This window comes from Panicum virgatum, chromosome 4K, assembly GCF_016808335.1.
Source record: "Panicum virgatum strain AP13 chromosome 4K, P.virgatum_v5, whole genome shotgun sequence".
NCBI classification, from domain to species: domain Eukaryota; kingdom Viridiplantae; phylum Streptophyta; class Magnoliopsida; order Poales; family Poaceae; genus Panicum; species Panicum virgatum.
In genome coordinates, this window is record NC_053139.1 from 16471797 (window position 1) to 16488120 (window position 16324).

Here is a 16324-nt window from a genome sequence, read left to right on the forward strand (position 1 = left end):
TTGGGGTGTGACAATAACTGTGCTAACTGAATTGGGTTCCAATCAAGGCACCACACTCTCTTCCTCTAGAGTGTGCAAATCCTTCCTTTTCGGTATCCAACGTTTGACCACCATATCGAGCAGATCTTCCTTTTTCCCCTTAGTTTCCTCATCAGTCTCGAACATCTGACCTTCATGCAGAGCAGATCAAACTGTCAACCGTACGAAGGCAACCTCGAGTTTCCTAGTTAGCTACGCCTCCCCTAAAAAATCAATATTCAAAATAGCAGACTAAGACATTTAGCTGTCAGTTTTCCATAGGCTAAGAGAAGGCTATACCGAGATATAGCTTCTACTAACCTCATTTAGCAGTTTTGTAAATTGAATAATTAATTTCAGAATTTATATATTGAGAATATCAAATCAAACAGATATAGCAAAGTTCATTACATCATGCAGTGAAGTATGTCTAGAGCTTCCTTCCCCCATAACCTACTGATAAAATACTAAGTATTGTAAATGATGGACTTCAATACTGTTCAAAATAGCAATGCATATTTATGAGAAGCTTCTAGAAGATTAGAGAGTATACGTTAACCATGGTTGCCATGCTTCATGGTAAAATATAGAATACTATAGAAACTATATATTTGTATGTTTAGATAAGCGTGAGAAAAATTCTAGAGTTACATGTTTTGTTGGAAGCGCGTAGAAGATAGACACATGGCAAAACCATATGAGCCATAGTCATATAAATAGGGGTGCTCCTCTCCCCTCTTGCGGTATAAGAGATCTCAAGTAGAAGATGGCAAAGTTGTCATGTAGAGTAGTAGTGTTATGGTAGGGTATCCACATAAAAAGTGTAAGAGTTTTTTTGTTGTACTAAGTTATGGTGAATAAAGATTTGACTCCCCAAATAGAGTTTGTCTCCCATATTAGTGTTTAGGTGAAGATCTTCTTGATATATATAATATCTCTCATAAAAGAATACATGCATTAAATAATGTACTTACCACAAATATTGCAGCGGAAACCCCCTCGCACAGAACAAAGGTACATCTCCTTGATTCTACTCCACCTGCTTTCTCAGCATCCTCCAAATAATTATTTGTGGTATCATTTCTTTTGTGACTTATCATAATGATATTCTTAACACCTACAGTATAGTACAAAAATAAAATTGTAACTCTACTGTGAGATGACACTATTTAGTAACAAATAAATCTAAATTTAACAATAAATGTACAATTATCAAGGTAATCATTAGTGAGACTTGATAGAATATCACCATCCAGCTTGGAGTTATAACAATCATTTGATAAGCTAAATTGGAGATCATCAATACTGAAATTAATAAAGATTACCATGCTATTTTCAATTTCATCTTTTTTGAAAATAATGCCGGTCATGCAAGCATTCGATTCAACTTTTTCAACCAAAAGGTTAACAAGAGTTCCCCTGGCGAGAGTAGAGTCCCATTGACGAAACTCTCCTGAAATAAACAAGTGAATAAACATCATATCATAATAAACCTGCTATTTGTAACAAAATATATTCATTATATGTTGTAGTAGACCTGCTCGAAAATTCCATCACTTCTAGCAATACAGACTTCGAGCTTGTCATTCAACTACTTGCATATCCTGCAAGTTAAATAGATATTGTTGGAATATATTAGTGTTAACATGCATACAAAATTCATTTTGTTAGTTATCACTTGAAGATGGATTTATCTACCTTGGTAAAGCCTCTGCTCTACTCTCCAACACCTTCTTTGGATACATATTCACATACTTCTAAAAACTCCTTACATCCAACTTTTGACCATTGAACTGAATATTAAGTTCATTTCCTAGAGTGACCTGAATCTGAATGACCCTTGTCTTCATTATTTTTTGAAAATCTTCCTCATATCGGAAAGGAAACTTAAATTGAAACTCCACTTTGGACATGTTTTGTTTTCCTCCGGAAACTTCAGCTTTTTCTTTCCGGCCTTCGGAACTCCATGTACCCTATATATTCAACATTAACTATTATTATCCTAATGGTATTAATAGAAACATTACCAGCAGCTGTAAAGTCTATCTAAAGTTTATCTGAGGGCCGACTGAACCTAACTAAAACTGAAACAAAAGACACAATAATAAGACTATGACTGAGCACAGAGATTACTTCCATCAGTAGCAACATCAATGATATTACTTTAGTTACCAAGTACCAATGAAGAAGACTTACTTCATACAGTTTTTTCGTATTTGTATCTTTGACATGAAACTTCAGCATGCTTGACAACACGAAGATAATTTGCTCCACAGTTGGTGCCTCAAGGTTGCGAGCGTTGAACTTATCCTCCCACTTGTGGACTGACAACTCAAAAACAGCAAGGGGCTTGTTGCAAATCTCGTTATCTATCTCCACTAGAATGCAGTTGCCATTATGGTGCACTGAAAACATACCAATGGTTAATCCAATCTCCATGTTATTGACACCATCCATGTTGGCAACTTTCAATAAATATTCTTCTACAATCCGAGCAATTGCTATACACATCACAGTATCATAATGTAGATTATCCACAACATTAAACAACAATGCTCTTGACTTCTGATACTGAACACGGCCATACTTTGATATCACCCAACTGCACACTAATGGACACTCTGACAATGGGCATACATCACTTGAACCATATGTTCTCCCAAATCCAAGAATCAAACCAACTTTTGTTCAACATCAAAAGTTTCCCCTCCGTTCCGGCGCTGCCACCGCTGGAATGTGAGGTATAGGAACTTGTTACTTCTGGCAAAGTTATTGAGTTGAATCAATGAGGAAAGAAAAATGGAGACCAGGCGGAGAGAAGTTTGGTTAAGGATATGAAGTGGATTGGAAGTGAACCTCCACCTGTGTCGATTGAGGACCGTACTGTTGTTGGCATTGTTGATCAAGGATTGAATTGTACTAACCGCATACCAGGAGTAGGAGGTAGTCGAAACTGGTAAATTTACAACGATACTTTGAATCGTGACCTGCTAATCTGGAAGTGGAATGATGGCGGGTGTTGTATGTCGCCTTCCGGTTCACTAGGTGTTCGTCGTGTGGGACTCTTCACTCGGGTTTTGGCAGACATGGTTCTGATGTCGGGGTGATAATGACAATAGTTGCCATGTGTGGTCCAGTGTGGCGTGCATGTGGCGTGTGTGTTAGGTCCACTTTGCAAGGTTAAATCGAATCGATTCGTTGTGACTTGCGGATATGAGAGCTTTGGTCACAGTAAAAGATTGGGATGAGAATGGAATAGTGATAGTTTTGATTGTGATATTCTTGGAGGATTAATCTAGTATATCATGCTTGCTCTAGATATTCATGCAAACCTAGTTGATACTTGTTACATTAAAGTTGAGCTAAAATATTAAAATTAAGGATCCACTATTAATAGCTTTCGAGCAAAAATAAACTCCAGAGCCAAATGACTTGCACACTAGGAGTCAGCTAAATATATACCACTAATCGGGTAAGTCTTGCGAGTATTAATATACTCAGGATTGTGACCCAAATTAGCAGGTTGTGTCCCCGGTGACTTTGAGGAGATCTGTGTGTCTTGGACTGGTCATCTTCTTCCTCCTAATTGGACTGTTAGTGGGTCTCGTCTTCTCCTTGAAGTTCGTGCAGGTTGGCAACACATCGGTGGGCAAGATGTGAAGCTCACCTTGTATCGTCGTTCGTTAACTATCGTATTTTAAATTGAACTCTAGTTTTAAATTTCCGTTGCATGTTGAACTCTGTTATTTGTATTTCAAACTTATCTGCAAAACCCTATGTTGTAAATTAATTTGTGAATCCCTGTATTCTTGTATCATCTGTGCTCATCTTCATGCGAGACTTCCGGTGTATGTTTCGATCCTTTATAGTAGTTTAATCAGGATTTACTCGACAGATTACCAGATTACACATTTTTAAGTGCACGATAACTTGATTAGCTATTATTTAATAGCTAATCAAGTTATCGTGCACTTAAAAATGTGTAATCTGGTAATCTGTCGGGTAAATAATAGTTAGCGCACTTAAGTCGGTTACAAAAAATAATAGTTAGCGCACATAAGTCGGTTTAATTTGGAGGGTTTCTGCTACAACTTTGTATGTCTTTACCTTCTTAGAATAGTATCTTGTTAGGATTGGATATAGATTGCAAAACTCTTTCGGAATGAACTCTTTTGGAAACATGGGATTCACAGTAGTTGAACCAAATTGCACATCTAGATAACATGTTTTAGTTTATACTTTGTGCAAACTAGATTCAGATATAGGTTAAGATTTTAAAATTTTTCTAATTCACCACCTCCCCCTCTTATGCTACGAGTGTCAATTCCTTTCAAACTCATTCAACAATTAAGACAATGTTGCTGTGCTAGGATTGTTGTTGCTGAGGCACAGGGATGCAACTCAGACTGCAATGCATATCTTGGAATATACCTTCATATTTGAAATCATGCGGCGGCGCACGCGAGAGGAGACACGGACGAGACGCAGCGTGGACGACGGGTGGCTCGACCTATCTGCGAGGCGGGACGGCGAGGTGTAGCAGATCTGTCGTGGCTGCAACGGGCTGACCCATGGCCCCGGGGTCAACCTACCTCATCAAAGTGTGAAAAGGCGGTGGCTATGAGGGTAGCGCAGCGAGAATGGCACCGCCATCAGTAGTAGGGAGTTGACCAAAGGGTGTCCGTCCTGACCTGTGAGCTCATACCAGCGTGGCATGCCAATATGCCATGGTGGCAAGACTAATTTAGAAAACTACCCCGAAGGGTCATTTGAACGATCTTTGCAAAGATTAGTGGGTAAAACATCTGGTTCTAAATTTTGAGGGTTAAGTAGTCCACTTGTACTAGGTTGGGAGGTTATGTAGATTTCTTCCCATCCCTAAACAATATATTTCGTTCTGGTCAAAATGCGACATTTTGCATTCTTCGCTGAGGGTTGAACCATATAACGCTAATATTTCCACATGCCATACACAACAAAAGCCAAACATTTTACAGGGCAGAAGTTAGAGGGTTATGCTCTTCATCACTAGTCAGATCCTCCAGTAAGTTCATTGGACGATTCAGCTTTCCTGTAATCGAGCATTTCTGGGCAGTACCGCCTTGCAGAAGTTAGAGGGTTATGCTCTTCATCACTAGTCAGATCCTCCAGTAAGTTCATCGGACGATTCAGCTTTCCTGTAATCGAGCATTTCTGGGCAGTACCGCCTTGCAAGCACTTCCACTTGCTCGATAAAAGGCTTCTCTCTGTGGCCACCGATCATGCGGACCATCTGGTTCCACCGTTGACGGCAAAGCTCCCCAGATCTGAGTAAGTGAAATAACCCGTTATTGTAGCTGAAGTGGACAAATACCAGCTGTTTTAATAAATATAGACCATACCCTTACGAAAACTAGATAATACCAACAGACTGTGTTGAAAGACTGTGTTGAAGCAAAGTCAGCAATCAGAAGTACCTGTGATCAAGAAGTCTCTCCCAGTCAACATCTTCAACACAAACAGCATCAACCTTTTGAAGCCTGGTTTATTGTTAAGAAAAATTCAGTGCAGGATATACATAATGTATCATGATAACATATACCTAAAAGAAAACAATTCTACCAGGAAGAAATGGATTAGGTGACAACAGGAGAAATATACATATAATCTGAACATACCATCCACACATTGTTTGAACAAGATAGCAGCATATTGTTCAGATAACACAAACTGACCAAACCCCCTTCCTCTAAAGAAACTTGTACTTCACTCTATTCATTAAGAGTTTGTGCACGAAAAAGAGAGTAAACTACATCAAAGGGTCATGAAATCACCTGAATGGAGTATTAGACTCATTTGTAATTGTATGGAGGTAGAGAGGACTATTTGCTCGGTTCTAAAGTATATGGGCTCAAGTTGGACTAAATCAAAAGCATAGAGACCAAATACAGGCTTTTTCCTTACTCAAATAATATATTGATATTTCATAGGCACTTTGGATCAGATCATAAGGTTTTAAATCTCTTGCTATAGCTTCCGCTATAGCCCGCTATAGCTATTTGAGGCATGATATAGCTTCCGCTATAGCCCGCTATAGCTATTTGAGGCATGATACCGCTATAGCAAATCTCTTGCTATAGCTTCCGCTATAGCTTCCGCTATAGCCCGCTATAGCTATTTGAGGCATGATACCGCTATTTGAACTCATGTGTAATTTAGCCACTCTAATCCGCTATTAGCTGTATTTTGAGTCTAGCCGCTAAACCTCTTAGCCCGCTATTCTATACCTATTACTAAAGTGAGTAAGGTTTCCACTCAAATTTTTGGTTTGGTACGTTGATTTGGTCCGCTTGTGTTATTGACAGGTGGGCCTTAGTCCATCCCATATGCGAGTTGGACCAACCCCCTCCATCCACGACTCAATCACGTAGATCCTTACAAATTAACACACGGGCACCAATATGTATCCAATACATATACCAACTTTGTCCATAGCAACGCACGGGCATAATTACCTAGTTAGAACCAAAATCATAACACAAACATCTAGCAGATGATATGTAACATTTAATTATGACATAGAATTCAATATATAACCTATATAACTTACGCTTCCATCAACAGATAATCATCAGTATCTGCCCAGATTCCTTCTTTAACCAGTGGCGATGCTAATTGCTGGTACCTGGTATGCATAATTTTCATTTAGCAACTATGTGTGATGATAGTTAATTTATATAAGCTGAAAAATTAGGACAGACGAAACAAAATTAGCAGTACCAAGGATTGGGATCCATTAGTAAACGTATGCCAAGCGGACACTATCATAAAACCATAAACATTTTGAATTAAATAAGCATTTGACAAAAGTGTCAATACAATTCTAATGATTCAGTTCCTGGCAAATCTGTACCAGTGCCATGCGCCAGCCCTAGCCTCACTGGAAAAATGTCTAGCAATCAAATACTCAACATTGCACTAAGTAGTGTGTATAAACTTATACAAACAGAAGTGATGCAATGCATGATATTCAGCTCCAAAGATGTCTCAATGAGTTTGAGAAAGACAAATGCAGACCAATATAAAAAAATGCAGAAAACCTGAAATATACTCCCTCCGGTTTTAAATGTATGACGTCAGGACAACTTAATCAGTTTCTTTAATGGCATATATTTAAAACCACAAAGGAGTGCAAAATTAGGCACAGATTCAAAGAGGAAATTATGTTGTGCATCAAATGGCTAGCAAACTAACCACTTCAAGCAGCAGTCCTTGTTACTACGGGTCGTTAACTTTTCACTGATGGCCTCCCAGGAAATGTTATCTCTTAGCTGTCACAAAAGTAAACAAATCAATTGATTCTATGGTACGCAGGAATGAAACAATATGAAAGAGCACTGATAGAAGATTGTAAACATGATATCTGGTGTCAAAAGCATATTATAGACAAGGATAAAGAATCACACACCTGGCGATGACTAGGAGCAATCTTTTGGTGAGCTTTCACACGCAAGTCCAAATTTACCAGATCAAACAAGTTTTGGTATTCATCCTGAGTCCAAGCCCCTGAATATTTACCAGTTAAAAGAGGGCACCATGATGGATAAATTGGTAAACTAATTCTAACTCTTATATTATATAATGAACTTCCTTCACGGTAGAAAAATCATAGAACCCGTATTTTGCATTGTGAAGCCCTGTTTACTCAAAATCGACATCCCTTGAAATTTATGACCTATCTTTCCATTTGATTAACAAAACACCTTTTAACTTAAGATACAAATCCACAAGAAGCCTAACCATGTCATAGAAAGTAACTATGGTTTGACATTTCTCCAAAAAAGTGCCTGCAATTTCAAAGTTACATGGCCAACCATATCCACCGGAAATAAGGAATATCTACTCCAAAGATGCAGGTGCAACTATGAGAACCCTGGTTCATACTATGTTTTCTTTACCTAAGACTAAAGCACGCAACGTGTCCACCAGAATTTTGGTTTGGTCCAACACGCATCATTGACGAGTGGACCGGAAGTGTATATAACGAGAATCGAACAACTACATTATATTGTAACCTAAACGGACTTGAAGATAATGTGAACATGAAAACATAACAAAATTCGTGTCAAAGAAAAAACCCATTGCAAACAAAATATTGATCTGTACGGGCATATTGGCTAGTAAATGATAAACTACAAACCATAAGCAGATTCTATGAAATTATCTCTTCTATTGAAATCCGAAATATCACAAAATAAACTGAAGTGAAAAAAGTTGCTCTGCAGCTAAGTCCCAGAATATTGTTTTTTACTAAACCAATTTACCTGGCTGACGCGGAAATAATGCAAGTTCCGGTAGAGTGTACAGCAGGTAGAATAATGTAGAGATTTATAATTGCAATAATGAAAATAAACATTTATATGTAAAGAATCAAGTTTGGTGAAACACGGATGAATCTGTTAAATTATGATAATCTTATAAGTCATAGCAATAGCAGTGACAAACACCTTTTTTTAAATTTTTGGGTTTCATTCGTCTCCATGTATCTTTTACATGGATTTCACTCTTTCCAAGGTCTGTTGCCAGTTCCTTCCAACTTGTGCCATTCTTTTCAACAAACCTGTGTCATATGAAGCCAGTCCGAAACAAGATCTTAAGGCTACTCCGGGTCCCAATACAAGAATGATACGAAGTACCAAAGTAAAAGCATCAGTTACAAAGAAAAAATCAACTTCTTAAAGAAAATTCTAATATTCTACAGAAAGTACCAAAGTAAATAACTCAAGGCTATAGATAGGGAAGTCACAGAGCTATAAAGCATATTACCATACATGCCAATATGCCATTGTAGTTAATTTGACTTTAAAATGCAGTGATGCTAGTAGTTATCTCTTCATCTCTTAGCACAGTTTTGAATAGTAAAGAATCAAGACAGTTAAGGACTAGCGTTCACGTAGTCTGACTTTTTGGTTGAGTTCCACAGCTAAAACACAAAAGTATAGAAACTCTGGCAAACCACAATGGAGAATAATATGATTCTTTTCCAACATCAAATAAGTAACGCTAGCATGAAAATAGACAAAATAAAATAAAGTTCATATGATCTCAGAAAGAGAAATTTATGGTACCGTCGAACTATTTTGTACTCCTCTTCAGTCCATTTACGTTCCGCACTTCTATAAAGTAAAATCCGTGCTCGTTTGTATACGGCCATCTGTGGTCTATGAGGTAATGATGTTGCTGCAACAAAAATCATTAATAAGTCATCTGCTACCCAGATCAGGAAAACGTACATTAACGAGATTCAAGCAATGTTACATTATTCACTAGCTGATTTCCCAAAGTATATGCAAAGTACGTATTCTATGAGAACGAAGTTTGCAGTCAAAGAATGAGCCTAAAGACCGGTTTCCAATTTGTAGTTCCAGATTTACATGTGCAACTGATATTATCATTAAAAGGAAAGGCAACATAAGAGAATGTAAAAGAGATAGCGCTATATGTTTTTGGCTTACCTATTTCAGCCCAGCAACCCCTGATCTCTGGATGTTTCATGCTAGCACGAATCATCTCTAAACCTTTGTCTCCCAATTGCTTCATCTATACCCAAGAAACAAATTAACTGAATTGAAGTTTGGGCCACACTGAGGTGCTCACTCATTTATTTATTTGATAAGTAGAAAGTAAGAAGAATAATATAACATCAAGATCCAAAATAATTAATACATGTAATAAAGGTTACTATCCAAATATGGAACACAAATTACCTAAAAGGCCAGGTTAAGACTCTGCAAATAACATCACGAACTCCCCCATTGAAGGTAACACAAAAAATAAAGGAAATAAATAAGCACAACAAAAGCTGGATTACATGAATGTTGAATGCTCAGTTGAAGTTTCGTATACAAAACAGTACACGCAAATATAAGTGCAACACAAGTTCACTTCATCAATATGTTTAAAATTTCAACAAATAATTGGCAATAGTCTTGTAGTAAATAGGTTGATTTGGTAAAAGAATTGTCACAATCCATCTAAGTAAGTTAAAGAACAATATCACCAAGTAACAAACTATATTAAGTACTGTCTCGTACTTCCATGTCTAGGCCCTAGTTTCCAGTCAATTAAGTATGCTAATAGCCTGATACATGATTATACGCTTATTAGCAAGCAAAAAACACTAACCAGAAACACACATGACTTATTGAATACTTATTGAATGAACAATACATACAGACTACAAGGCAAGAGAAGACACCTCTGCATAATATACGATGGCTTCCATTAGTTTCGCATCTTCCTCAGGGGTAAACCGTTTGCCATGCACCAGGCCAGAATCACCAATCCCATCACCCTCTTCATGATCATCACCACCATCTATATTAAACACCTCCACATCATCAGTGAAGCTCACTCGTCTACCCTTGTCCTTTTGATGTGCCATGTTAATTTTTCCGCATTTGCCACCATCATTGTCATCCTTACTTGTTTTTTTCTCTTTGTTGTAATTCTTGCAATCTCCAGCTGGTGTATTCAGACTTAGGTCTACACCAATATTATCTCTCTCCTTTCTCCTCTTTTTCTTGCCCTTTGTGTTTTGCCAGATCTTTGAAATGTCAACTTCATTGCCCTCTTCCAAAGTAATTGAAGGTTCCTTCCTTTTCCTCTTTTTATCACCCCCTGAAACAATTTGATCATGAGAAGAACCATTTGAGGAAGTCTCCCCATCCCGGTGCTTCCTTTTGCCCTTCTTTGACTTACTATCATGCTCTCCTTCTCCTTTGTTCATTTCTAAATACTCTGACCCAACGGTTCCATCATTAGCATCAAGTATCTGCTTCTGGCTGATAGTATTAACCTCTTTATTTTTCTTCCTTTTCTTCCTGTCTTTCTTCACATCCCTTTTGCTCATGATGACCTCTGTATTCTCCAAGCATGGTTTTTCAGCCATCTTGGTTGACACTTCAGCATGCTTCATGTCAACACTATGATTCTTGTTGTCAGATTGAATTAATCTATCACCATCACCTCTGTGACCCTTGGCCTTGTCTTTCTTCCTCTTTCTCTGCCCCTTGTCTTTCTTGCTTTTATGGGCCTTTTTCTCCTCATTGCTGCCTAACACAGCCTTTACCTCACTGTAATCCGCAGCAGAATCCCTTTCCATTTCCTGTTTGATGCTGGCCCAAAAATTCATGAAATGAACCGATATTAGTATTCAGTGAGGTCATGCAAGTCCAATATCTAATATTACAATAGACCCATCTCATCATAGACCAAGTACAGAACTGGGATATTATTTGTGTAGCCTGAAATACGCCTATGTGTTTTTGAACCTTTTTGTGTTGAGAAGAATCCCAGTCCTCTTCAACACATTTAAATTTTAGCCTGCAAGTTTCGAGCAGTTGAGCTGTGCCAGTACCTCATATAGTACACACCTAAGCCTCTCATCCTGCCCATTACACAGATTTAGCTACACTAGAAGGGACAATGGCAGGGGCGGAGCTGCAGTGATTCCTGGGTATTCCCAGGAATACCCAACATCAGCCCCCACCCGCTCCCCCTCCCAAAAAAAAACGTGCTTTTCACGGTTGGGATGGGAGAAGAGGAGGAAGGATACAAGGGAACTGGTGGGGCTGACCTCGAACAGGAGGTTGTTGAAGATGACCTCCTTGACGTTGCTGCCGACGAGCCGCGCAAGCAGCGGTGGCCGCGGTCAGTCGGCGGCTAGCGCGGCGGCGGGGTCGGAGAGGGAGCGCGGCGGCGGGCTCGGAGAGGGAGCGAGGCGGCGGGGTCGGAGTGGAGCGCGTCGCCGGCACAGCAGATGCAAGGGACTGGCGAGCGGTAGGCGGAGCCGCGGAGGAACCGGGGAGGGGGAGAGGAGAGACCGGTTGGGTCTTAGCTAGGTAACCAAGTCTCCCTGACCTTAACCCGAAGAGCCCAACAAGTATTGTCTATGTGTGGCTCATATAAATATATCTACATCGCTAAAATCTCTATGCTTGTGCAATAAAGACTAATTTTAAATCAGAATCACATTAAATATTTAAATCCTGTACTCGCAACAGTACTCGGACTATTGTTCATGAATTACTGCTGATCACTGTAGCATGCGATCTCAACCATCCATTCCGGATCGGACGGTTGTCAACCCTTCCACCTCTCTCTGCAGTACTTTTGAAGTACTGTCGAGGATCTCGTTTCATTTTCCTCCCCCCTCGCTATTCTAGCGAAACGTCGTTCCTGGCGTCGTTATCCTCTGCCGCCCAGCTCATCTTCCCCGACGCCGCACCCTCCCCACCCTCGGGCGCACCCTTCCCTTCCCCTCCCCAGCCTCCGCCGCACCAACCTCGCCGCTGCCGGTCTCCCGCCGCACCATCCTCCGCCACACCAACCTCGCCGCACCATCCTCCGCCGCACCCTTCCCATCCTCCGCCGCACCCTTCCCCTCCCCGGCCTCCGCCGCACCATCCTCCGCCGCACCAACCTCCCCTCCCCGGCCTCCGCCACACCCACCTCGCCGGCCTCTGCCCCAACTTCTTCCCCGCCGCACCCCCATCACTGCATCACGACCCAGTGCCCTGTAGCCCTAGCTGGTCTGCTCCTCTGCCGTCAAGATCCCGTCTGTGGAAGCATGCGCGGACAACAATCCCCACCAAGGGGAGTCCGTCCCCTCTATCCGTCCATCCTGAGGCAAGCCCGGAGCGGCGGAGGGTCAAGTGGCATTGTGAAGGTGTCCATAGCAGAGTAGGGCCGATTTGCCGCCGTGGCAGGGAGAACCAGGGCGGTATCTGGTGGTCGCGGCCACAGAAGCGCATCGTCGAAGAGGGAGTGGATTTCATCCAAGACACTGAAGAAGGGCCAAGCGAGGACAACATTTTCATCAGACAGACCGATGAGGTTGGTCTCGGCAACGCTGTGCTGCAAGATTCGCAAGGTGAAGACTTTGTGCCAGAAACCCAATTCGACGATTCACAAATTATGGCCGCCAATTTCCGGAAACGAACCCAACATGCTAGGTACTCTCGTTTACATGCATCCACAATTTGTTGCAGCTAATTGCGCTCTTTCAATTGTGCAGTACTGACAATAAAATTTTGTTCAGTAGTGACCTCAACAGCTGACGAGAAGGGAGTCCTACCCGAACAGCAAAAGAAAGATAGGGATTTTGTTCTTGAGCTGCTGGCCACCATTATGCCTAACAATGCCGAGATATTGAGAAAAATGAAGCATGATCAGAAAGACTAGTCCTGTAAATTTAGTTTTTTTGTTATTACTGATGCTATAGAAATTGAGATGTTAGCACTTAAGATGACTGATGCTATGCAAATAAGAAATGATTTACACAACAATAAGAGTAACCTTCAACCTTTATAATGCATCACTGTAGAATGCCATATTTTTATATAGATACAAGTACTACTTCCTCTACCAAATGTATAACTACTCTGAATTCAGCAACTGCAAAAGCACTTAGATATAGGTCCATATCACAATTCAGACTTCTTGGGAGCATGCCAAACCTTTCTAAATGATCCTTGCTCAAATGGGGTATCTTGTATCCATTGCCTCATCCATCTTTCATAACTTCTATGAAACAGCCCTGTAGGGTAAGGAATACCTTGTCCACCAATTCTGTATCATAGTCCTCATACTCCTTTAGTGTGTTTTGGACAATGTCATCAATGGTTCTATCATTCTTTAAGTATGTCTTTGTCTGTAGAGATGCAAAGAAGCCTAGGTCAAGGACATTCATGTTAGGAGAGTTTGGGAGCTGATTCATTATGCGTATATCTAGACCGGTCTGAGCAACTGCTTCCAGAAATACTGGATCATTTGGGGCAACATGTGTTCTGGCATTGTCCTGTTGAATCCATATGGTCTTCCATGCATCCTCTCTCGGCCAAACTCTGCGAATAGCTGGGATAACCTTAGTTATCAAGAAAGACCTACTTATATCTTTATTTACATTGATAGATTCAGTGACCAATGTTCCTCGAGGTCTGTTGCGAGAATTCCTTTGTGCAGGCACCTAACACATTGACAACCATGAAAACAATCAGAAGCAATCATAAAAACTGTTATTTTAAATCAATATTTGCTCTTATCAGTTCTGTACCTGCTTAACAAATGGCCATATGCCAATCTTGCCATCAAAGTAGCGATGACCTCCATTCTTCCTACGTCTCGCGTGTGCACATAAGAACATGACCTTCTTAATGCTATTTTTGTTCTGGACTGTCCGTAGTGGTTCAAGTTCTGCATCCCGTAGGTAAATATTTTTCTTTGTTGTAGTGGCATTGAACCACTTCTCATCAATATGCACTATGTTTTGCATATCAATGAAAGTTGGTTGAGAATGTAGAGTTTGGGGATCCAACATGGAATTACAAAATCTGAGCCGCTCTTTCTTATTTTCTTCCTTCAAATATGGCTTCAAGGAGTTAGTGTGGCGACGGATCAGTCCTTCTTTGAATAACTTGTGCAGCTTAGACTTTGATACATGCAAAGCTTCTGCACATGACCTATTTGTTGTCCTGTTGTTGTAAGGAATCAAGTGCATTTGAGACAAATCTACATCCACTCTTTTCTGACCATAATTCTTTGCCCTTTTTGAACTGACATCCACTGGTTCATCTGCTTCACGGCTTCTCTTTGCTATTCTCCAAATGGATTGGACATCTTTCATGGTAACATTGAATTTGGAGGCAACTTCGGCTGTACTATGCTTCTTTTGTGTAAGCTTACCAGTTTTCTTTGAAATGACACATCTCTCAAGCAAAGCTTCATATATTTTCTCTCTGCTTGTTTGTCAAATACTTCCTCCTTCTGGTACTACCACTTGTATTTCCCTGGGCGGTTGTGGTGTCTATATCATCATGGTCTGATCCTATTACAACAGCCCAATTGACATCTGCATTCACTTGCCATAAAACAATGATAAATTTTTCAGCATACTTGGATTATCACTTGAAAGTTCCTACTCATTTTCTTCCAAGACAATGTGCGCTTCCTCAGCGTAGACATCAATGTCTTCATCTACAAATTTGTCATTGGGTGGGAATACATATATATGTAAGCAATTTTGCAAAAATCTTTAGGTCTGCAATCAATACCTATAGCCATATTTAGGTCAAAGGTATGTGCTGTTGTCTGTTCTCCTTCATCTGCATGCAGCAAATTTTGCAACAATATTTAGGTCAGCAGGGTATAAGATTGTGGCATGGCATGGATAGCAAATTTTGCATATTACCTTCATTGATGATTGGATCTAATTCTTGAACAGGGACAGCAGCATCATGTTCTGTTAAATTATGTTATGTAGTACTACATGGAAAATCAAGGACTAATTAAGTTTAATAGATTCATCTTGTAAATTAGTCTTCATTTATGCAATTAATTTATAATTAGTGTACGAATGGACTCGCTCCCTCGGACAGGCCTCAGACACGGACAAATGATAGAAAAGGGGCAAGACGAGCGATCGCGCGGCGCTATGAGAAAACATTGCAGGCGGGCGTACTCACTCCCTCATATATCAAACGGACGGAGTAAGAGCAGAAAAAATTTCATATTAAAGATGTAGCCTAATTAACATCCAACGTGCTGACTAAAAATTATGATCTAGCGATGTGATGATGTGCCATTACACAGGCAAGGGATATGTCTCGTGATACTATAGTAAATATATGTTATTTATAGATTAATTTGGCTTAATAAAATATGTCTTGTGAATTGGCCCTAGACTTATGCAATTAGTTTTACAATTAGCTCATATTTTGTCCTTCTAATTGGCATAAAAACATTTGGTATGACTAAGCTAAACTTTAGCCCATTTAATCCAAATAGCCCCCACAGCTGGTTTCTACTATCGTCAAATTTCGGCTTTATAGTAGATGGGTAAACACCACACACCATACAATATTTTTGTCCACAATCACTTGATGAGTTAATGTAAAAAATTTGATCACAGTCTATCTCTGATCCCCTTCCTCGCGCCTACGTTGACCAACCATAGGAACAATATTGCAAGAAAAAAATGGAAAAAAGTCATAGCAAACATTTTTGCTAGTACATGTTAAGGTGGGAGCAACACAATGTGTTAGAGTCCAGTAGTTGAGCACCGCTGCCGATAAAGAGAGTCAGAACTAAATGACCTGGGAATGATATATTGTTTTGTGAGCAATGATTAAGTAGTTTTCATACATGTCTTCTATATAAAAGGTTTTTTTCGAGGTCACAACCTTTGGTGATATTACTTGATAGAAAATAATTATCGTTTAGATTGCCTCAGTGTCCCTGCTATTTTGTTTGCTAACACAATTGCATA

The 16324-nt window shown here is 39.9% G+C and overlaps 2 protein-coding genes across 3 annotated transcripts; both read right to left on the minus strand.

Moving 5' to 3' along the window:
• Positions 1–4807: 4807 nt before the first annotated feature.
• On the minus strand, positions 4808–11926 carry LOC120703317 (RNA polymerase I termination factor-like). Of its 2 annotated transcripts, none has more exons than XM_039987334.1 (10): positions 11636–11926; positions 10256–11164; positions 9513–9597; positions 9126–9237; positions 8505–8617; positions 7466–7563; positions 7252–7328; positions 6608–6682; positions 5475–5537; positions 4808–5324 (listed from the first exon to the last, which is right to left on the minus strand). In XM_039987334.1, the coding sequence occupies exons 2-10, from the start codon at positions 11159–11161 to the stop codon at positions 5153–5155; spliced, it is 1701 nt and encodes a 566-aa protein (XP_039843268.1). In that variant the 5' UTR covers positions 11162–11164; positions 11636–11926; the 3' UTR covers positions 4808–5152. The 2 variants fall into 2 exon arrangements, with proteins under 2 accessions (XP_039843268.1, XP_039843267.1); XM_039987333.1 differs by having other exon boundaries at positions 4875–5324; positions 10256–11174.
• Positions 11927–12669: 743 nt separating this feature from the next.
• LOC120701968 lies at positions 12670–14683 on the minus strand. Its single transcript, XM_039985757.1, has 3 exons — positions 14114–14683; positions 13616–14026; positions 12670–12915 (listed from the first exon to the last, which is right to left on the minus strand). The coding sequence occupies exons 1-3, from the start codon at positions 14681–14683 to the stop codon at positions 12670–12672; spliced, it is 1227 nt and encodes a 408-aa protein (XP_039841691.1).
• Between the last annotated feature and the right edge of the window lie 1641 nt (positions 14684–16324).

Coding starts and splice junctions, on each gene's coding strand:
- LOC120703317 (XM_039987334.1), bottom strand. CDS start 11,161: ATGGAAAGGGATTCTGCTGCGGATTACAGTGAGGTAAAGGCTGTGTTA. Junction 7,329..7,465: donor TTGCTCCTAGTCATCGCCAG/GTGTGTGATTCT, acceptor CTTTTGTGACAG/CTAAGAGATAACATTTCCTG. Junction 6,683..7,251: donor AAGGACTGCTGCTTGAAGTG/GTTAGTTTGCTA, acceptor TATGCATACCAG/GTACCAGCAATTAGCATCGC.
- LOC120701968 (XM_039985757.1), bottom strand. CDS start 14,683: ATGAAAGATGTCCAATCCATTTGGAGAATAGCAAAGAGAAGCCGTGAA. Junction 14,027..14,113: donor TATGGCCATTTGTTAAGCAG/GTACAGAACTGA, acceptor TCAATGTGTTAG/GTGCCTGCACAAAGGAATTC. Junction 12,916..13,615: donor ATACAGAATTGGTGGACAAG/GTATTCCTTACC, acceptor CGAATCTTGCAG/CACAGCGTTGCCGAGACCAA.